The sequence below is a fragment of the Diabrotica virgifera genome, chromosome 7 (assembly GCF_917563875.1).
Source record: "Diabrotica virgifera virgifera chromosome 7, PGI_DIABVI_V3a".
Classification (NCBI taxonomy): domain Eukaryota; kingdom Metazoa; phylum Arthropoda; class Insecta; order Coleoptera; family Chrysomelidae; genus Diabrotica; species Diabrotica virgifera.
Window position 1 is genome coordinate 127,572,268 of NC_065449.1, and position 16,370 is coordinate 127,588,637.

General features: G+C 30.6%; 1 protein-coding gene across 1 annotated transcript; it reads right to left on the reverse strand.

Moving 5' to 3' along the window:
- Positions 1–2,224: 2,224 nt before the first annotated feature.
- Positions 2,225–7,615, reverse strand: LOC126888114 (uncharacterized). The gene is made up of 4 exons (XM_050656132.1): positions 7,363–7,615; positions 6,812–7,021; positions 6,453–6,640; positions 2,225–5,968 (listed from the first exon to the last, which is right to left on the reverse strand). Exon 4 carries the CDS (start codon positions 4,805–4,807, stop codon positions 3,674–3,676), a length of 1,134 nt encoding a protein of 377 aa, XP_050512089.1. The 5' UTR covers positions 4,808–5,968; positions 6,453–6,640; positions 6,812–7,021; positions 7,363–7,615; the 3' UTR covers positions 2,225–3,673.
- Positions 7,616–16,370: the final 8,755 nt, after the last annotated feature.

The following is a 16,370-nucleotide window of genomic DNA, read 5'->3' on the forward strand; positions in this document are numbered from 1 at the left end:
TAGGACGTCCTGTTAAGGTCCAATTTACGTCCCCTAGGACGTCCGATTAAGGTCCAATGTACGTCCCTTCGGACCTTAAGTGGACGTCCAACGGACATTCGGTAGCGCGACATTTGGACCAAAATAGGATGTTCCTTGGACGAAAACTAACCTCCCTAAAGTCCGTGAAGGACATCCTTGTGCTATTAGGGATGTATCTATGTAGGTATAGAGTCTCTTTATTCTATTATATTCTACTCTATTTCAAACCTATTCTATATAAGTATCTACACATTACACCTATTATCATCATCATCATTCTCTTTGCCTTATCCCTATGCAGTGTCGGCTTCCCTAATTGCATTTCTCCACACAATTCTATCTTGGGTCATATCAATGTTAATCCCCTTTACCAACATGTCCTGCCTTATCGTCTTCTTTGGTCTTCCTCTCCTACTCCTTCCAGGAATCTGCACTTCAGCTATTCTTCGTATTGGGTGATTAACGTCTCGACGTTGAACATGACCAAACCATCTTAACCTATGCTCTCTCATTTTGGTATCAATTGGTGCCACACCTAGACTTCCCCTAATATACTCATTTCTAATTTTATCCTTCTTTGTCACTCCACTCATCCATCTAAGCATTCTCATTTCCGCCACATGCATTCGTTGTTCCGCTTTCTTTTTCACTGCCCAACATTCAGTTCCGTGCATCATAGCCGGTCTTATGGCTGTTTTATAGAATTTTCCCTTCAGCTTCATTGGAATTTTTCTGTCACACAACACACCACTCGCTTCTTTCCACTTCATCCATCCAGCCCTAATTCTACTGCATGCGTCTCCATCTATTTCTCCATTACTCTGTAATACCGATCCTAGGTACTTAAAACTATTGCTTTTCACAATCATTTCACCTATTATATTATATTTTACTTTATTCTATACTATATATCTATTCTAATCTATCTATATATTTCATTTAATCTGTTACATTCTACTTTATTCTGTTTTAAATCAAATACTTTATTAGTAAGTATTATATCTACATATATATTACATCTATTCTATTATATTCTACTCTATTCTATTTCAAGTTTATACTATACTATATATCTATTCTAATCTATCTCCCTATTTTATTTATTTTATTAATCTGTTCTATTCTATTCTGTTTCAAATCAAACACTTTACTCAAACAAAGAAACAAACGACATTCAAAAGCTTCTAATAAAAAAATCATTGCATTGGTACTACTGAAAATATTGACATTTTTACAACATTTATTCCAAGTTCCTTGAATTTTTTTGAGGACAAGAAAATTTTGCTTTCAAGAAATTCACGAATTTATTGACGTCAAGTTAATAACGAACAAATATGGATGTCAAATTGTGCTTTGAGAACACGTCAAATTTGGCCTTGAATAACTTGGTCAATTTATTGTTCAATTTATTGTTGATGTAAAGTCCACTTAAGGAATAATAGGGTTATGAGATGTTAGCACCTCATTGATCGAATTTCGTAAAAATAATTATACCATTCTTTTGCTCACGGTTTGTACAGCAATGATCACTAGGTTTCAGATTTTGATCACCTGTAGTTTATTTTTTATTAAGGGTTGAAAATTCAAGGACGAAAAAAAAGATGTTGGCACCTCATTGATCGAAATCTTTAAAACGAATGACTGTATTCGATAGGAAATAAAGCGCTGACCAATGATCACCTATATTGAACATTGATCAGGCTTTTTTTTGCACTGAAAATAATTATTAAAGTTGCAATAACCTTAGCACGCACGCGCAGTCCATTAAAAATTTTATATCTAACAGGAGCTCTGTTCTTTATTTGAAAAATTTTCAAGGACAGTCACTCCCCAAGCAGCAAGAGTCAGTCGAAGAGACGTCGAATGTATGTCACTACTCGACGTCCAAATACGTCGAAACAACGGTCGGTTCAACGTGAATTCGACGGCACAATGTCATAGTTGAAACGACGTCGACTTATGACGTTTAATCGACGACGAGATATACCTCACTGATAACGTTATATAGACGTACAATAGACGTTGGAAGTTATTTATCGCAGGTATAGTTTCTTCGAATGGCAGCTTTCAGTCGTCAATTGGATGTACATGCACTTCATTTTTAGCATTTTCAAGTTAAAAAATAAACAGGGCATGTGTCTTCCGATTAGCAACTGCTGCTCTAACAAACGTAACCTGTGTCAAATAGTAAAGAAATCAAAAACTCTGTCAAAACTTTTATTATATAAAATACAAAAAACTTTGTAAAATGACATATGGATATAAAATACAAGAAACTTTGTAAAGCAAATGGCAGGTAGGGTGGCTAAGATATACCTGGTGACGAGATCAGGTAACAGTGAATAACTTTTTTGTTAATAAACCGATTATTTTGAAATCACATAAATATTCAGCTTTTGGCGGTGCTTCAATTATTACTTCCGGTTTAACCCGAAATGAGATAATTTTTTTGTGACAATTTTGTTCTTCACAAAATTTCAAATCTAGTGATGTATCATAATGTATCTTTTTGAAAATCTTGAATCGCATCCCCATGGCTATTTAAAAATAATATTTGAATGGTCATAAATAAGTATTTTTTTTTAATAAATATAGCTTTTTAATAATAATCTTTTTCATAAAATTTGCAAAATATTGATGTGTAAAACATACTTTTTTAAATAGTCAAAAAATTTAATTCATTAAAAATTTGAACATAATCGAGAATATTTTTATTTTTAAATTTTTTGACTATTTTTAAATAAAGATGTTACATTTTATACATCAACATCTTGCAAATTTTATACTTATCCTTAAAAACTTGTGTTTATATTAAAAAAAAAATACTTACGACCATTCGAATATTGGAATTTTTATTTTTGTTTTGTTTTTCAAATATTTTTTTATCGAAATAAAATTTTAAAACAAATATTCGGCAGAACACAAGATGATTATTAATTTTTTTATATGCAAGCTAATTTTTCAAAATAGTATGTTTAAATAGTCATGGCGGGATGTGATTCAAAGGAAATGACAACTTTAACAATTAGTCATCAATAATTTAAGGATGCGTTTACGTTAAAAATGGGATGAAAACGAAAAATGCAAACCATTTAAATTCCTTTCATAAATTCTTAACAAAAATACTTCATAGAATACCTATCTTACTTAGTCCATGTTGCAATAAAATATCGTTCTTAAAAATTACTTTGTAAAGACAGTTATTGCGCTTCAGTGAAATATCATCAAATTTCATCAAAGTATTTTTTGACAATGATATTTTAATTCAACATGGAAAAATATGCGAGGTATTCTATGAAGTATTTTGGTTAAGAATTTATGAAAGGAATTTAACGGTTTACAATTTTGATTTTCCCACCATTTTAAATTTAAATGCACCCTTAAAAACCATATGTTGCCACTTTACAATTTTGGCAATATCTGATAGAAGACTTTAATTTATTACTATTTATTTAATTTATTTTAGATTCGAAAAAATAAAAATGTACTTTTACATTGCTCATTTCTAAATGTTTGAAAGAATTTAATTTTTTTTCATAAATGGCCAAATGTCCCTCTCAAAAGTATACCCTCCTCCATTAAAAGTAAAATTTATTTTTGTAAAAGTCTGCCGAAGTTTGTTTTTTTCCATAATAATGCTAAAATATTTACTTTATAATAAAGGAAATGATAACCATTTACTGTTGTTGGGTGGATCAAGAGGGAATAACATACATTTTGTAATTATACTGTCGAGATTAAAAAGTTCCATATTTTGAAGTAGTTTACTTCCGATGCAAATATTAAGTGATTTTGATTCAAAAGGGTAATTATAGAAAGATTCGTAAGATGTAAACTTTTGACCTATTAAAAAATATTCATTTTTAGCATTAACTATGTTATTAATTTTTATTACACAATATTCCTTGTTTAGACAATAACAGTTGACATTGGAATGTGCTTCTACAGTATACACAATATTATTATATTTAAGCTTATTATACTGTTTAGTAGAATTAAAAGATAAATGTAACAGTGGACCATTAAAATGTTGGATTTCACATTTCTTTGTGACACTATCATTAATTACTGATATAGTATTAGCTTCTGTCAGGCGACAAAACAATTGTTCTAATGGTTTATTAGGCGATTTCACTGACTTTTTTATTTCATTTAAATAGTTTTCAAAAGGAAAAGCAGAAATCTGGTCCAATGGACCAAACAACCGAGCTTCTTCACTCAAGTGACACAATACATGAACATTATAAATTAAAAACTCTAATCCATACAGGTCTTTGGAATGGGTTATAAAGCAGTCCAGTAATTTTCTAGGAACATCACAACCAAAATTTGCTAAGTGCCTTTTAGATAACAGGATAGTAACAGAAGAATGCAATAGAAGAAAGTGTTCATACATAGCCTTATCAATATTTTTTAAAACTAGGACTCCTAAATAAAGCAAAAGAGTTCTAAATTCTGTTGCTTTAAAACGAGCTACCTCTGAAAGACTTCGAGGTTTTCTATTGAACTCTGAGACAACAAATTTTCCATAAAAAAATAAGTTTTCTGATATGTTTGTAACATCCCTACCACATAACCGAACACGCAAGTCACCACATATCCATGTGAGAAGAAGTTTTTTCATAACACCTAAGTATAAACAATGTATAGAGTCAATTGGAAATTTTGAAACCAATCCTATATTTAAGACTTCCAAAGGTGAAATTCCAGTATGATGATTCTGATCAGATTTTAGCAAAAATGACTGATCCGATCTCCTTGGTGCCAAAATGTTATTAAAAATCATCCTATGTTTAAAGTAGTCTCCTTCTTCAGTACATTTATCACACCCTGAATAACCGTTGTGCGATTTATTTTATAAAGGCTCGAGCTGGAGCATCACAAATGAAACTATGAACATGTATCCTATATTCTTTAACTTTAAAGGTTAGACCATTCTCCAGTAAAAATTTAAGATCATTAATAAAGTCATTCAAATAATCAGCCAGTGGGCTAGGTTTAGAATTTCCACAAAAAACACCTATAGCGAATGGTTTCACTTTTATACTGCTATTTACAATTAAACCCAAGATAGGCCAAAACTGCACTGAAGAGCTTTTAAAAAGAGGTAAACCATCAATATCAAAAGATATTAGAATATCGTTTGAAATTATTGAATCATTTGTAGAAATATAGAATTTAAGATAATTTTACAATCCAAAATGAACATAACTGCCTGAAGTTAGTTCTTTTTTTAAGGTAATAGTAGTTGGTGTGTTCAAAAGAGTCTTAGAACTCAGAGGTAATTCTGGATGAACTGGAACTAACACATGAAGAAGATCAGTTACTGTACTATGAGTGACTTTGTTACGAATTGCCCTCTCTTTAGTTCACCATGTAAGTCGTAAGAGTTTTTTTGAAATTTATTGGAGTTACTTGCATTATCTAAACAACTTATTAACTCTAAATCCATTTCAAAGTCAGATTCTATGCTCGTGTCATTTTCAATTTCACTAATATTATTACTATTAATTAAATTTTCAGAACTAACTTTAGAGTTGGTGACATCAGTACTAGAAATTATATTAACGGAATCACTATCTACTACTGTTTTACTAACAAGTGAAGAAGTCTGATTTAAATTACTTCTAGTGACATCAGTACTAGAAATTATATTAACGGTATCACTATGTACTACTGTTTTACTAACAAGGGAAGAAGCCTGATTTAAATTACTATTAAGACTTTCAATCGTATTTTTAAGTTCCTTAGCCACCCTCCTACACATTTGGCGTTCAGCTACAGATTCTTTATAAAACCTTTGCATGTTTAATCAAATAAAAAACTAAAATTAAAACAATTCCAAATTAGTAATTTTTCTTGTTACGGTTAGGAGCATGTTTTAACCAGCGCTTAATAGCGTTCTCAACTTCATGAGTTGTAAAGTCAGTTCCTTGTTTTACCGCATCTATAATAAAAATAAAATTCAGTGTATCAAAAAATATACAATATATGGGTTGTTTCATTCAGAAACATAATTACACAATACGGACTAAAACTGTTTGTACTAAAAATGAGTTTTTTCACTCTGCAAATAATATTACAACCCATTCACACAAAATATAATTTCTTAACTTTTCTTTTAAATCTGGGTTTGGAAATTTAAAAAGATTAAGACCAAAAAAGATTAAAAAACAATATACAAGGCAGTTGGAAAGAAAAAACTGGGCAAAATAGATAAAATGCCCTATACCTCAAGTTATTAAAGGAGTACAACCCATTAAATATGAACCTTCTGCAAAACACCTAGGCATGCCCTATCTGTAGTTAAAGTATGTCTATTTTAGAATGAAACACCCCGTATAAACACCTTTCCTTATTTTCTTCACAAGCCGTGTTTACAATCGAAGCAAGTTAATAAAAAACAAAAAAATTGAAACCACAAGACTCACCTAGAACCACTTTGTTTAAGCGCAGTTAATTAAATGGTCGCTTATTTGATATGTACTCTGTCATGCCGCCAGTTGTTACCGAAGTAATTAAAATGCTTCGCAATATTATCTGTCAAAAGAGATCTTAATAACCTATTATTCTTCTGGGTAACATCTTTCAGGTTTGAAATTGAGGCACAGTTTGATTTCTAAAAAAATATAAATTAAAAAAAAGTTATTTTACATTTAGGTGCAACTAATTTCTTTTAATTTATACAAAGAAAGTTTAATAAGGGAATAATTTTCTATTATAAACAAATCAGCAAAAAATTTAAATTTTCTTAATTTCTACAATTGGGTACAAGATGTATACAACTTACAAAAGTGTTGAAGTTCTCTTCTTCTGCCAAACATATCTCTAGTTCTTCCAGGTCTTGTAAGGATTCTATTGGCAATTTTATTTTGAAGTCATCAGGTAAATCTGAATTTTTAAATGGTTTTGATTTCTCCAAAATATTTAGAATTTTTCTGTTCTGTTCCTTAATTGTTAATATATGTTAGAACCTATGTTGTAAGTAGAACCTTCAATCCTAGAAACAAAACATATTTACAACACATTGAATAAAGTACAGAAGGTTTTCCATTAGTTTTTTGCAATTATTCATTGATACTTATAATGAATGCATGCTAACATTGTGTACCTATATCGTTGGTTGTACCTATGCCCATAAAAAATTGTAAGTTTGGGGAAAACACAATTTGACCATTTACATTAATAGTATCAGTAATAACTATAAAAATTAGATGATTTGTTACACTATTGGAAGCTTTTTCAAGTCAATTTTTACTGTGTGCTTTAAACCAACAATATTTTTGGCAAATCAATAAGGTAGTGTTGTGCAAAATTACTCCCATAAATAAAAGAACTTACCATTTGTATCCTGAAGACTATTATCAAAATTTAGAAACTCGTTCAGAGTCGGTGTTTGTATTTCAGTTGCTTCTTGCCTACCAAAAGACGATGAAATAAGAAATAATCCAAATATAAACTAATTTAATAAACGAGGAGCCAATGGATGGAAAAAAGCGAACTCCTTGAACACGATGGATCAAGAAAAACAGGAAAACGTAAACTAACGGAAGACGGCTTACACCACCATAACCAACAAAGCCATTTTGTTTGATTTGACTATTTGACTGTCAAAAACGTCAATTGTCATCCAAAATACACAGATAGCGGCAAGACCTTTTTTAGCCAATCACTACATAGTATTTCAAAGTAATAATAATTTGATTGGTTAAAAAAATGAACTCGATATTCTGTGGACAGGACCTTTTTCGCCGTTATGACAACTCTGAGAAAGTTTCGCGCAAAATTTGAATTTATTTAATGATAAGTTTTTTGAAGATCGATGAGTGAAATCATTGTTATAGGTACTAATATTAAATTTATAGGTCTAACGATTAAAATAATGTTGTTTTGCTTTGTACCTGTACCTCTGATGTTTTACTGTGTTTTTACTTTGAACTAAACTTTAGAATTGACGCGCGAAGTATTGGTACATTATAGAGTACTACGCATTCGTTTGTCTAATGTCTATTTTCAGTTTGATTTATAGATATTTCTATATCAAATAACTATAATATTGATGGTTACTTTCATAACGTCTTTTCAACGTTCATTTTTGGTCGATAAATTCTACCGCCCTACAATCGACGTTAAATCAACGTCTATATTATGATGTCGAAAAGACGTCTACAAATCGACACCTAATCGATGTCGTTTTAAGGTCGATCGACGTCAAGGTCTACAAATGACTTAGTATCGACGTATATTCGACTAACTCTTGCTGCTTGGGTCTTCGGTCCGAGTAAAATTATTCTGTCTAAATCTTGACCCGAGGGGTAGCGGCGTGTAATTTGGGTTGCCTATATAAACATCGACGAAATTTGAGTTATTTAAAACGCTGAAAAGACTAGTTAGTGATAATAAAAACCGATATTTACTGCGGTTACATGATATTTAATATTAAAATATTATTGGATGTGGTAGAATGTAGACTCTTTGTATAATTACCAATTGAACAGTGAAGCTGTTAGATCAATTTTCCGATTCAATCATTTCTACTGTTTACAGTTGTGTGTTTGTGTTTGCTTTTGAGTATGTATTTCATTTTCTTGACATCGAAAATGTTAGGTGTGGAAAGAATTAATAAGTGCGTGAAATGCGAAAAAGTGTATAAACATAAACATGATTTAAAAAGACATGTAAAAAGTTCGCATCCCGACAAATTTGATGCAATTGCCCCTTTAAAAGTGCTTAAAGGCAACGTCTATAAGTGCACACATTGTGATAAACAATTTAGATATAAGTCAAGTTTAAACTTTCATGTCAAAAAAGTGCACACAAATGTATCAGTTTATGCAGAAACTAAAACATTTCATCATAAATGTTCTGTGTGTAATTATCATGCAACTTTTAAAAAGGACTTTATTAAACATTATGAAACTTCTCATAGCATTCCTATGCAATACGATACAATAGAGTTTTCCAACCATGATGACTTTATTTCTTGGAAGAATAAAATAGAGCTTGAAACAAATGCTAGTGTCGTTTTATTGCTGAAAAAGTGAACTACATAATTGCCACCGATAATAAACAGGCCATTTCGCGATTCAAGTTTATCAACACAAATTACACGCCGCTAATATTCGGGTCAGGATCTAGAATCGAGTATCAAAATTGTTGCAAGCTTTTTACTCTTCGAAGGAACCGTTTTCTTACAGTGTTGCGCGATTTTGAATAAGTAATAAATTATAAGTTCTGATCCAGAAAACTCAGAATTGATTTTTACATTATAATCAAACGAAGCGGTTATAGTTAAATTTGTTGCTATCTAGAGAATGTAAAGATTATTCGTGATAATAAGAATTGTAATAGATTTCTTTGTTGTGGATATTAGGACTATTTTATTCCAAGGAGATTAAGTCAGATCACACCATTGGCAACTGAGAATCTTAAAACATATGTCTTATTATATGCATTGTTGTCAGGTCTAAAAGTTACTTTTTCTCTTAAAGTTTTTTATACCTACCTAATAATATTAGTATAATTATTATATTATATTATATTATATTATATTATATTATATTATATTATATTATATTATATTATATTATATTATATTAGATTATATTATATTATATTATATTATATTATATTATATTATATTAGATTATATTATATTATATTATATTATATTATATTATATTATATTATATTATATTATATAATTATATTATATTATAATAATTATACTATCATTTTTTAAAAAGGAATTTCTTTTTTAAGGAATGATAATATTATATAAAACTGGTGATTTTTTCCTTCGCCATGCGACGGGGGATACAATCAATTGCCATGTACAGTCGCTGTACTCAATTTTTTCTGGCATCCTCTAATTTTATTTGACAACCTCCAACGTTTTCTGACTCGTACTTTTTTTATTTTATAACTATAAGAAAGACTGGATTGATTTCGCTAATTTTGATTTTGAAATATTTTTAGAAGTCGTGTTCTCACCATAGGTATAATAACACAATAGATTAGGCCAGGTCCGAAAAATAGCGTAACGCGGAGCAGTTCGGGTCGGTGGTCTATCTATCTCTCTTTACCGGCGCTTAGCTTTCTCTCTCTAGCATATGATGGCTGCCGCCTCTGTGTCACTCAAGGTTCATAGATAGTATGCAATAATCTACCTTGTGTGTCACTGTCGTTCCATTACTCCCACCTCTTGGTAGATACGCTCACACTGGCACGACAGACAAAGATAGCTAGACCACTGTACTTAACCCGCGAGTAGTCACGCCGTTAGATAGAATCTCACATTTTATCCTTTTTCGCGATAACTTGATGAAAAATTTTGAAATTTTGAAAAAATTTCGTAAGTGCCTCGAGGAAGGGTGTAGTAATACGTAGGATTTTTTTATTTATTTATTTCTTCTTCTTCTTCTTTTTGTGGAATTTATGGCTATGGGGACAGCCAATTAGCTTTAATAATTGTTAGAAATAATATAAAATAAAAATTTGTTGTAAATCCGTATTTAAATTCCAATTTTGAGATAGAATCTAACACGCGACTATTCACGTTACAGAAGTGAGCGCGACTACTTCCGGGTTAATATTGGCGTTACACCCAGAGATATGTCAAGAATAGATCTGGCTAGGGATATGCTAAATAATGCATCGGGGTGTAACGTCAATATCAAGTAAGGTGGTCTAGCTATCTTTGTCTGTCGTGCGAGTGTGAGCGTATCTACCAAGAGGTGGGAGTAATGGAACGACAGTTAAGGCCGCGTCCCACCATCAAATAATTTGATCAAACTGGTTTGAGCCTTAGAATATAAAAAAACAGGAAGGAGTACAATGCGAAATGACTTGGTGGCAGAAAGGAAGTTGCAAATGGCGACCAGCTGTCAGATTTTGATTTCCTCCTCCAGTGACGTACCGTTGAAAGAGGGTAGAAAAGAAGTTTCCTAACGATTTTATTACCGAAAAAAGCTTAATGTGAAAAATGTTTTTGTCCTTACAAAAATATATCTAATGCATATATATAAAAAAGTCCGATCAAAAAGTAGTTTTGTCTAGACAAACTCTTGACAAATAGTTTTAAATCTAACATTTAAAGGATATTAATTTTAGAAAAGAAAATAGATTTAACAATGATTACGATTATTATAAATCCATTGTAACACTATTTTTTATTTTTGTGGTCATGAGATACAAATATACACATACTAAATATGTATGTCTATATAAATACACTAATACATGTTAATTTACAATTTTACCAGGTGGTTAACTTCATGACGCAGCATAGGGATTAGAATAGTAAATAAGAAATATTCAATTATTGTCTTCAATAATTATTTTGGAGCCTAATTTTAGGTTTTCGTAAAAAAATCTATATGCAACAGTAATTGTTTTCCCTTTTCTAAAATCGAAAATAGGTAAATATAAACAGTTTATTGTTTGTGAAGCTATTTGAAATAATAAATAATACTGTGTACGGTCATTGATCATTTTGTATCATCAAATGATCACAAATATTTGCTGCTATGTTCCATGTTTGTGCAAACATCAAATTCATTGTTGTTATTAGCTAAAATTTTTGTGATTGTTTTATGATACAATAACACATGGCCACACAAACTGTTACTTATTTTCATTTATTATTTCAAATAGCTCTTTGTTCGATTTCAAAAGTTGGAAGATCAAAAAGTACTGTTGCATTTACAATTTTTTTTCTCCAAATAATTAGGTTCTAAAATAATTTGGAAAGCCAATAACTTAACATTTCTATTTATCACTGCAATCCCTTTACTGCATCTTGAAATGAACCACACAGTACATTATCAGACATTTATGACTTTCATATATTAACATAAAGGATGCTTTAAAAAAATAAAACTAGATTAAAAAGAAGTGTTTATTGTCCTTTAAACAGTATTAATTTTGTACAAATATTTCTAATACTAATCTCGTTGAGCGCATTTCTACAAATAAAATGTAATCTAGTGTTCAAATACTGATGGCAGATACTTTTAATTAAGAGTATTTTATGACTCTCTAACGGAGTTACATCATGTGGTTGCATATTTTCAAATAAATTTTGATGCGAAAAATATTCCAGTACTTGTATGTAAACAACCTGTTTATTTATTTTACTTCCATGTTTGATCTTCTCCTCTCTTAAGAACTTTTCACATTTTAAGCATATATGAATAACATCATAGCTGGGGTAACTAAGAGCCTTTCTAGATTTTTGATAAATCAACGAATTTAAAAAATTTTCCTTAACACCATATAGTTCAGATATACAATTTTCACACTGTAATATCTTACCAAGTCTAAAGCTGACAAAACCAGCAATGTATGTAACCACTTCTAAAGAATATGATGATAAGGAATCCATTTCGAATGCATAGTTATGATCATTTAACAAGTTTGTCAAATGTTCATTATCCATTTGAAATGCATAATTATGATCATTTAATAAATCTGTCAAAGGTTCATGTTCATTTAAATCTATTCTTCTAGTGACTGATTCATTAATAATTTGTTCTGGGACTTTGTTTTTTGATGTTACATTAAGGATATTAATGTCCTCCAACGGTACACAGTTTCCTGCTCCACCATCCCTTACCTCGGCATGAATTAAAATTTTTTTGTAAGCTGCAGTAAACTGTCTACAGGTGGGATTGTTGTTATAACCCCCTTGAGACCTTATAGCACCAAAAAATAATTCTATATGGTCTTGGTTTATTTTATATGTTGGTATGAATTTAATAATACTGGTTTCAACATATTTTTCATACAAACCAAGTACAACCTTGAGGCCCATTAATAATCCAAAAAAACCAGATTTTCGTTTGGAGTCTAATACTGGTTGCCCATCAATCAACTTTAATCCCAGAACATATTTATAAAATTTTAAATAAAATGCTTTAATATTATTAATATTGTAGGAACATGCTGCTTGCTTGTATCCAAAGTCGCTAACTTTATGGGAATTTAAAATATCAAACGCATCATTCATCAGTAAAATAAATTCTGATGTTGCTGTACAATTATTAAATTCTTTTAATTTGAGTTTATTGGTACAATACAGTAAAGAATCTGATACAGATCGACTTAAGAGTTGTGTTGCAAGCCTAACTTTCATTTTTTGTTTAAAAAATTGAATGTGCCGTTTCCTTAATTTATTTCCCAAATGAAGTCCCTCAGTTTCTTGTAGCTCATTTAGTTTTATAAGATATGTAAAATCTACTACTTTCCCATCACAATTTATAAATCTCTTGCTGTCTGCAAAACAATTTCTGACTAATTTGATCATATGTGGTGGATCAGGCAACAAAAAGTATAAATTATCATTAAATTGAAAATGAGCCGTTATATTATTTTTATTTAATGTGCTGCCAAGCAATGAACACATACTAAAATTTGTTGAAGTGCCATCGAAAGTGATATTTGTTACAGTTATGCCTACATTTGTTAATAATGTAAGTGCTTGTTTTACCAAAGATTCTTTTTGTTCGCTATTTATTCCGGCCATAAAAAAATAACCTATAGGTATTTTCCATGCTTCGTTTATGCAAACAAGCATGAAGACTAACACTTCTTTGGCTATATCCACACTGTCACCACTGAGTCCATTACCACAATCTACATACCCGTAATACTTATCCCCTGCAAATTCTACATGTTTCCTAATGGACATTTCATCAAAAACTAATGAACAAAGCAGCTTCTTTTCTGAATTGACCACTTTAACTCTTAAAAAATCCAATGCTTCAGATGTGAAACCAGGCTTAGCATCAACTGAAGCATACCACTTTGAAAGAGTTTTTGGATGTGGCAAGCAGTTATTAAATGATTTTCTTACATAATTGTAAGCTTTTGGAGAAAAAAAGTGCAATGTCACTGCAAAAGTCCTTACTGAATGTTCATACATCCGTTTAACACTTTTATTTTGGCTTTTTTGGAACAGCCGTTTAATCAATTCATTGTTTTTACCAAAATGGTCCAACAATACATTTTCTTGCTGTTCCAATAACAAATGTTTTTGTTTCAATTGTTTAACCAGGCTTCTTAAAGATAACATTTGTTTTTTTCTTTGCAATGCTAAATTTTGAAGTTTTCGGATTTTCTTGCCCTGAAGTATATTTATTTGCTGTTCTTCCCTAAGTTTTCTCTTCAAAGCTTTTTTTCTTGGTGTGTCTGGCACGTTGACGGTAACAGTGGATGATACATTTGGAATCGGAGAAGGTAAACGAAAGTGGGAAGGTCCTGGTACAGCTATTCTAGACTCTAAGGCTGGGTCTGGAGTGTTCCTTGGTATATTTTCTACACACAGAGGTTTCAACACCATCGGATTGTATAATCTTACCTGTAATAATGAACATATTTAAATACTTTATATACATTACTTTTTAATTTCAAAAGATAAAAAAAATGGATTTTAAAAATCATCATTAAAAATCTTGCACAGAATAAAATAATTTTAAAATATAGTATAGTTGTTCCATTTTATCTTTGCCCATGCGTCACGGTTCATTTTCAAACAAATTAAGTCAAAACATAAAGTGAAACGTACGTCGATGTGTATATACATTGTATATACTGTATACTACAGTGCGTCCATAAAGTAACGCATAAATTCGTTATTTCATAAACCGACGACTTTAAGGAAAAAAAAACAGGTCGATTTTTACTTTTAAATTATGACTTTTTGAAATATATATCATACTGGTGACGTCATCCGTCTGGGCGTGATGACGTAATCGATAATTTTTTTAAATGCGAATAGGGGTCATGTTGAGGCTCATGTGAAAGGGTATTCCATTCTCTATTCACTAATGTAAACATTTACATATTTATTTATACAGGGTGTTCAAAAAAACATTATTTTAATTAAAATAATTTAGACAAAAAGAAGAATGTAGGTATGTAATTTCTTTAATTCAAAATGCGTTTTACTGTCAGAAAACAAAAAAAAAATTGTTTGACAAATAAACATTGATTTTCGCTTAAACGAAATGTTTAAACTGGCAAGGGGCAGGTGGGTGGCAACTTTAACATTGAATTAAGTGAAAAACAATGTTTATTTTTCAAATAAACATTTTTTTCCTGTTTTCTGACAATAATAAAACGTATTTAAAAATTAGATAAATCAAATACATTCTTCTTTTTGCCTCAATTATTTTAATTAAAAAAAGTTTTTTGAACACCTTGTCTAAATAATTATTATGTTAATGTTTATATTACTGAATAGAGAATTGAATTACCTTTCAATTGAGCTATCACATGACCCCTATTCTCATTTAAAAAAATCATCGATTATGTCATCACGCCCAGATGGATGACGTCACTAGTATGATATATATATATGCCAAAAAATCGGAAATTAAAAATAAAAATCGACCTGTGTTGGGATTTTTCCTTAAAGTCGCCGGTTTACGATATAATGAATTTATGCGATACTTTATGGACGCACTGTATATACTATACACATCGACGTACGTTTCACTTTATGTTTTGATTTAATTTGTTTGAAAATGAATCATGACGCATGGGCAAAGATAAAATGGAACAACTATACTAGCAATGTTGCTGCTGTCTACATTGGTCAAAAACAAAAAAATATTGAAATAACATACAGTGAATGTCATAAACATCCTGACCAATCAAAATATGTGAAACATTTAATCGAACAAAATCATATTCTGACATTAACCCGTTAGCTACCCTGGCTCGCAGGTGAGACTCTGGTTAATGGGAAGTCAGATATGGCTCATATGATACGCTTGGTAGTGAACGTACTAAACAACAAAACTTAACTTTTACATAATTGTCAAAATTTCCTTCAATTAAATTTTTTTAGGAGCATTATCAATAAAAAACGCACTTTAGATACTCAAAGTACACTGATGAATGAACAAATTGATCTCATGCATTCATTGCTTTTGGACATTATTACAGATACTCATTTGACATAATTTTGTATTCCAACACCAACCTCCTGTGAACTATTAATATTTATGTTTATATTACTACTTACATATTTCAATCGGTCCACTTCTACTGTAGGGACAGCAGTTGCTAGTAGTCTTATTCTCAGGTTAGAGGTTCTATCAAAAGAGTCCTGGGCAAAGTGGCATGAACACAGAACACTTGATGGTTTTGGTAACCAGTCTGGCTTTCTTACGAATTTAATCCACAATGTTCGTCTATGACAATCTTTTGGAAAACTACAAATAATGTAAATAATGAAATTGTACCTAATCTGCAAAATTTTGATTCAATGATTGACAATATTAAATTTTCTTCATAAATCTGTTTTTTATATGTCAACGTACCATTCCAAGCAGAAACAACAT

Bases quoted from the DNA above. Each gene is read 5' to 3' on its own strand.
- LOC126888114 (XM_050656132.1), bottom strand. From the start codon at position 4,807: ATGATTTTTAATAACATTTTGGCACCAAGGAGATCGGATCAGTCATTT.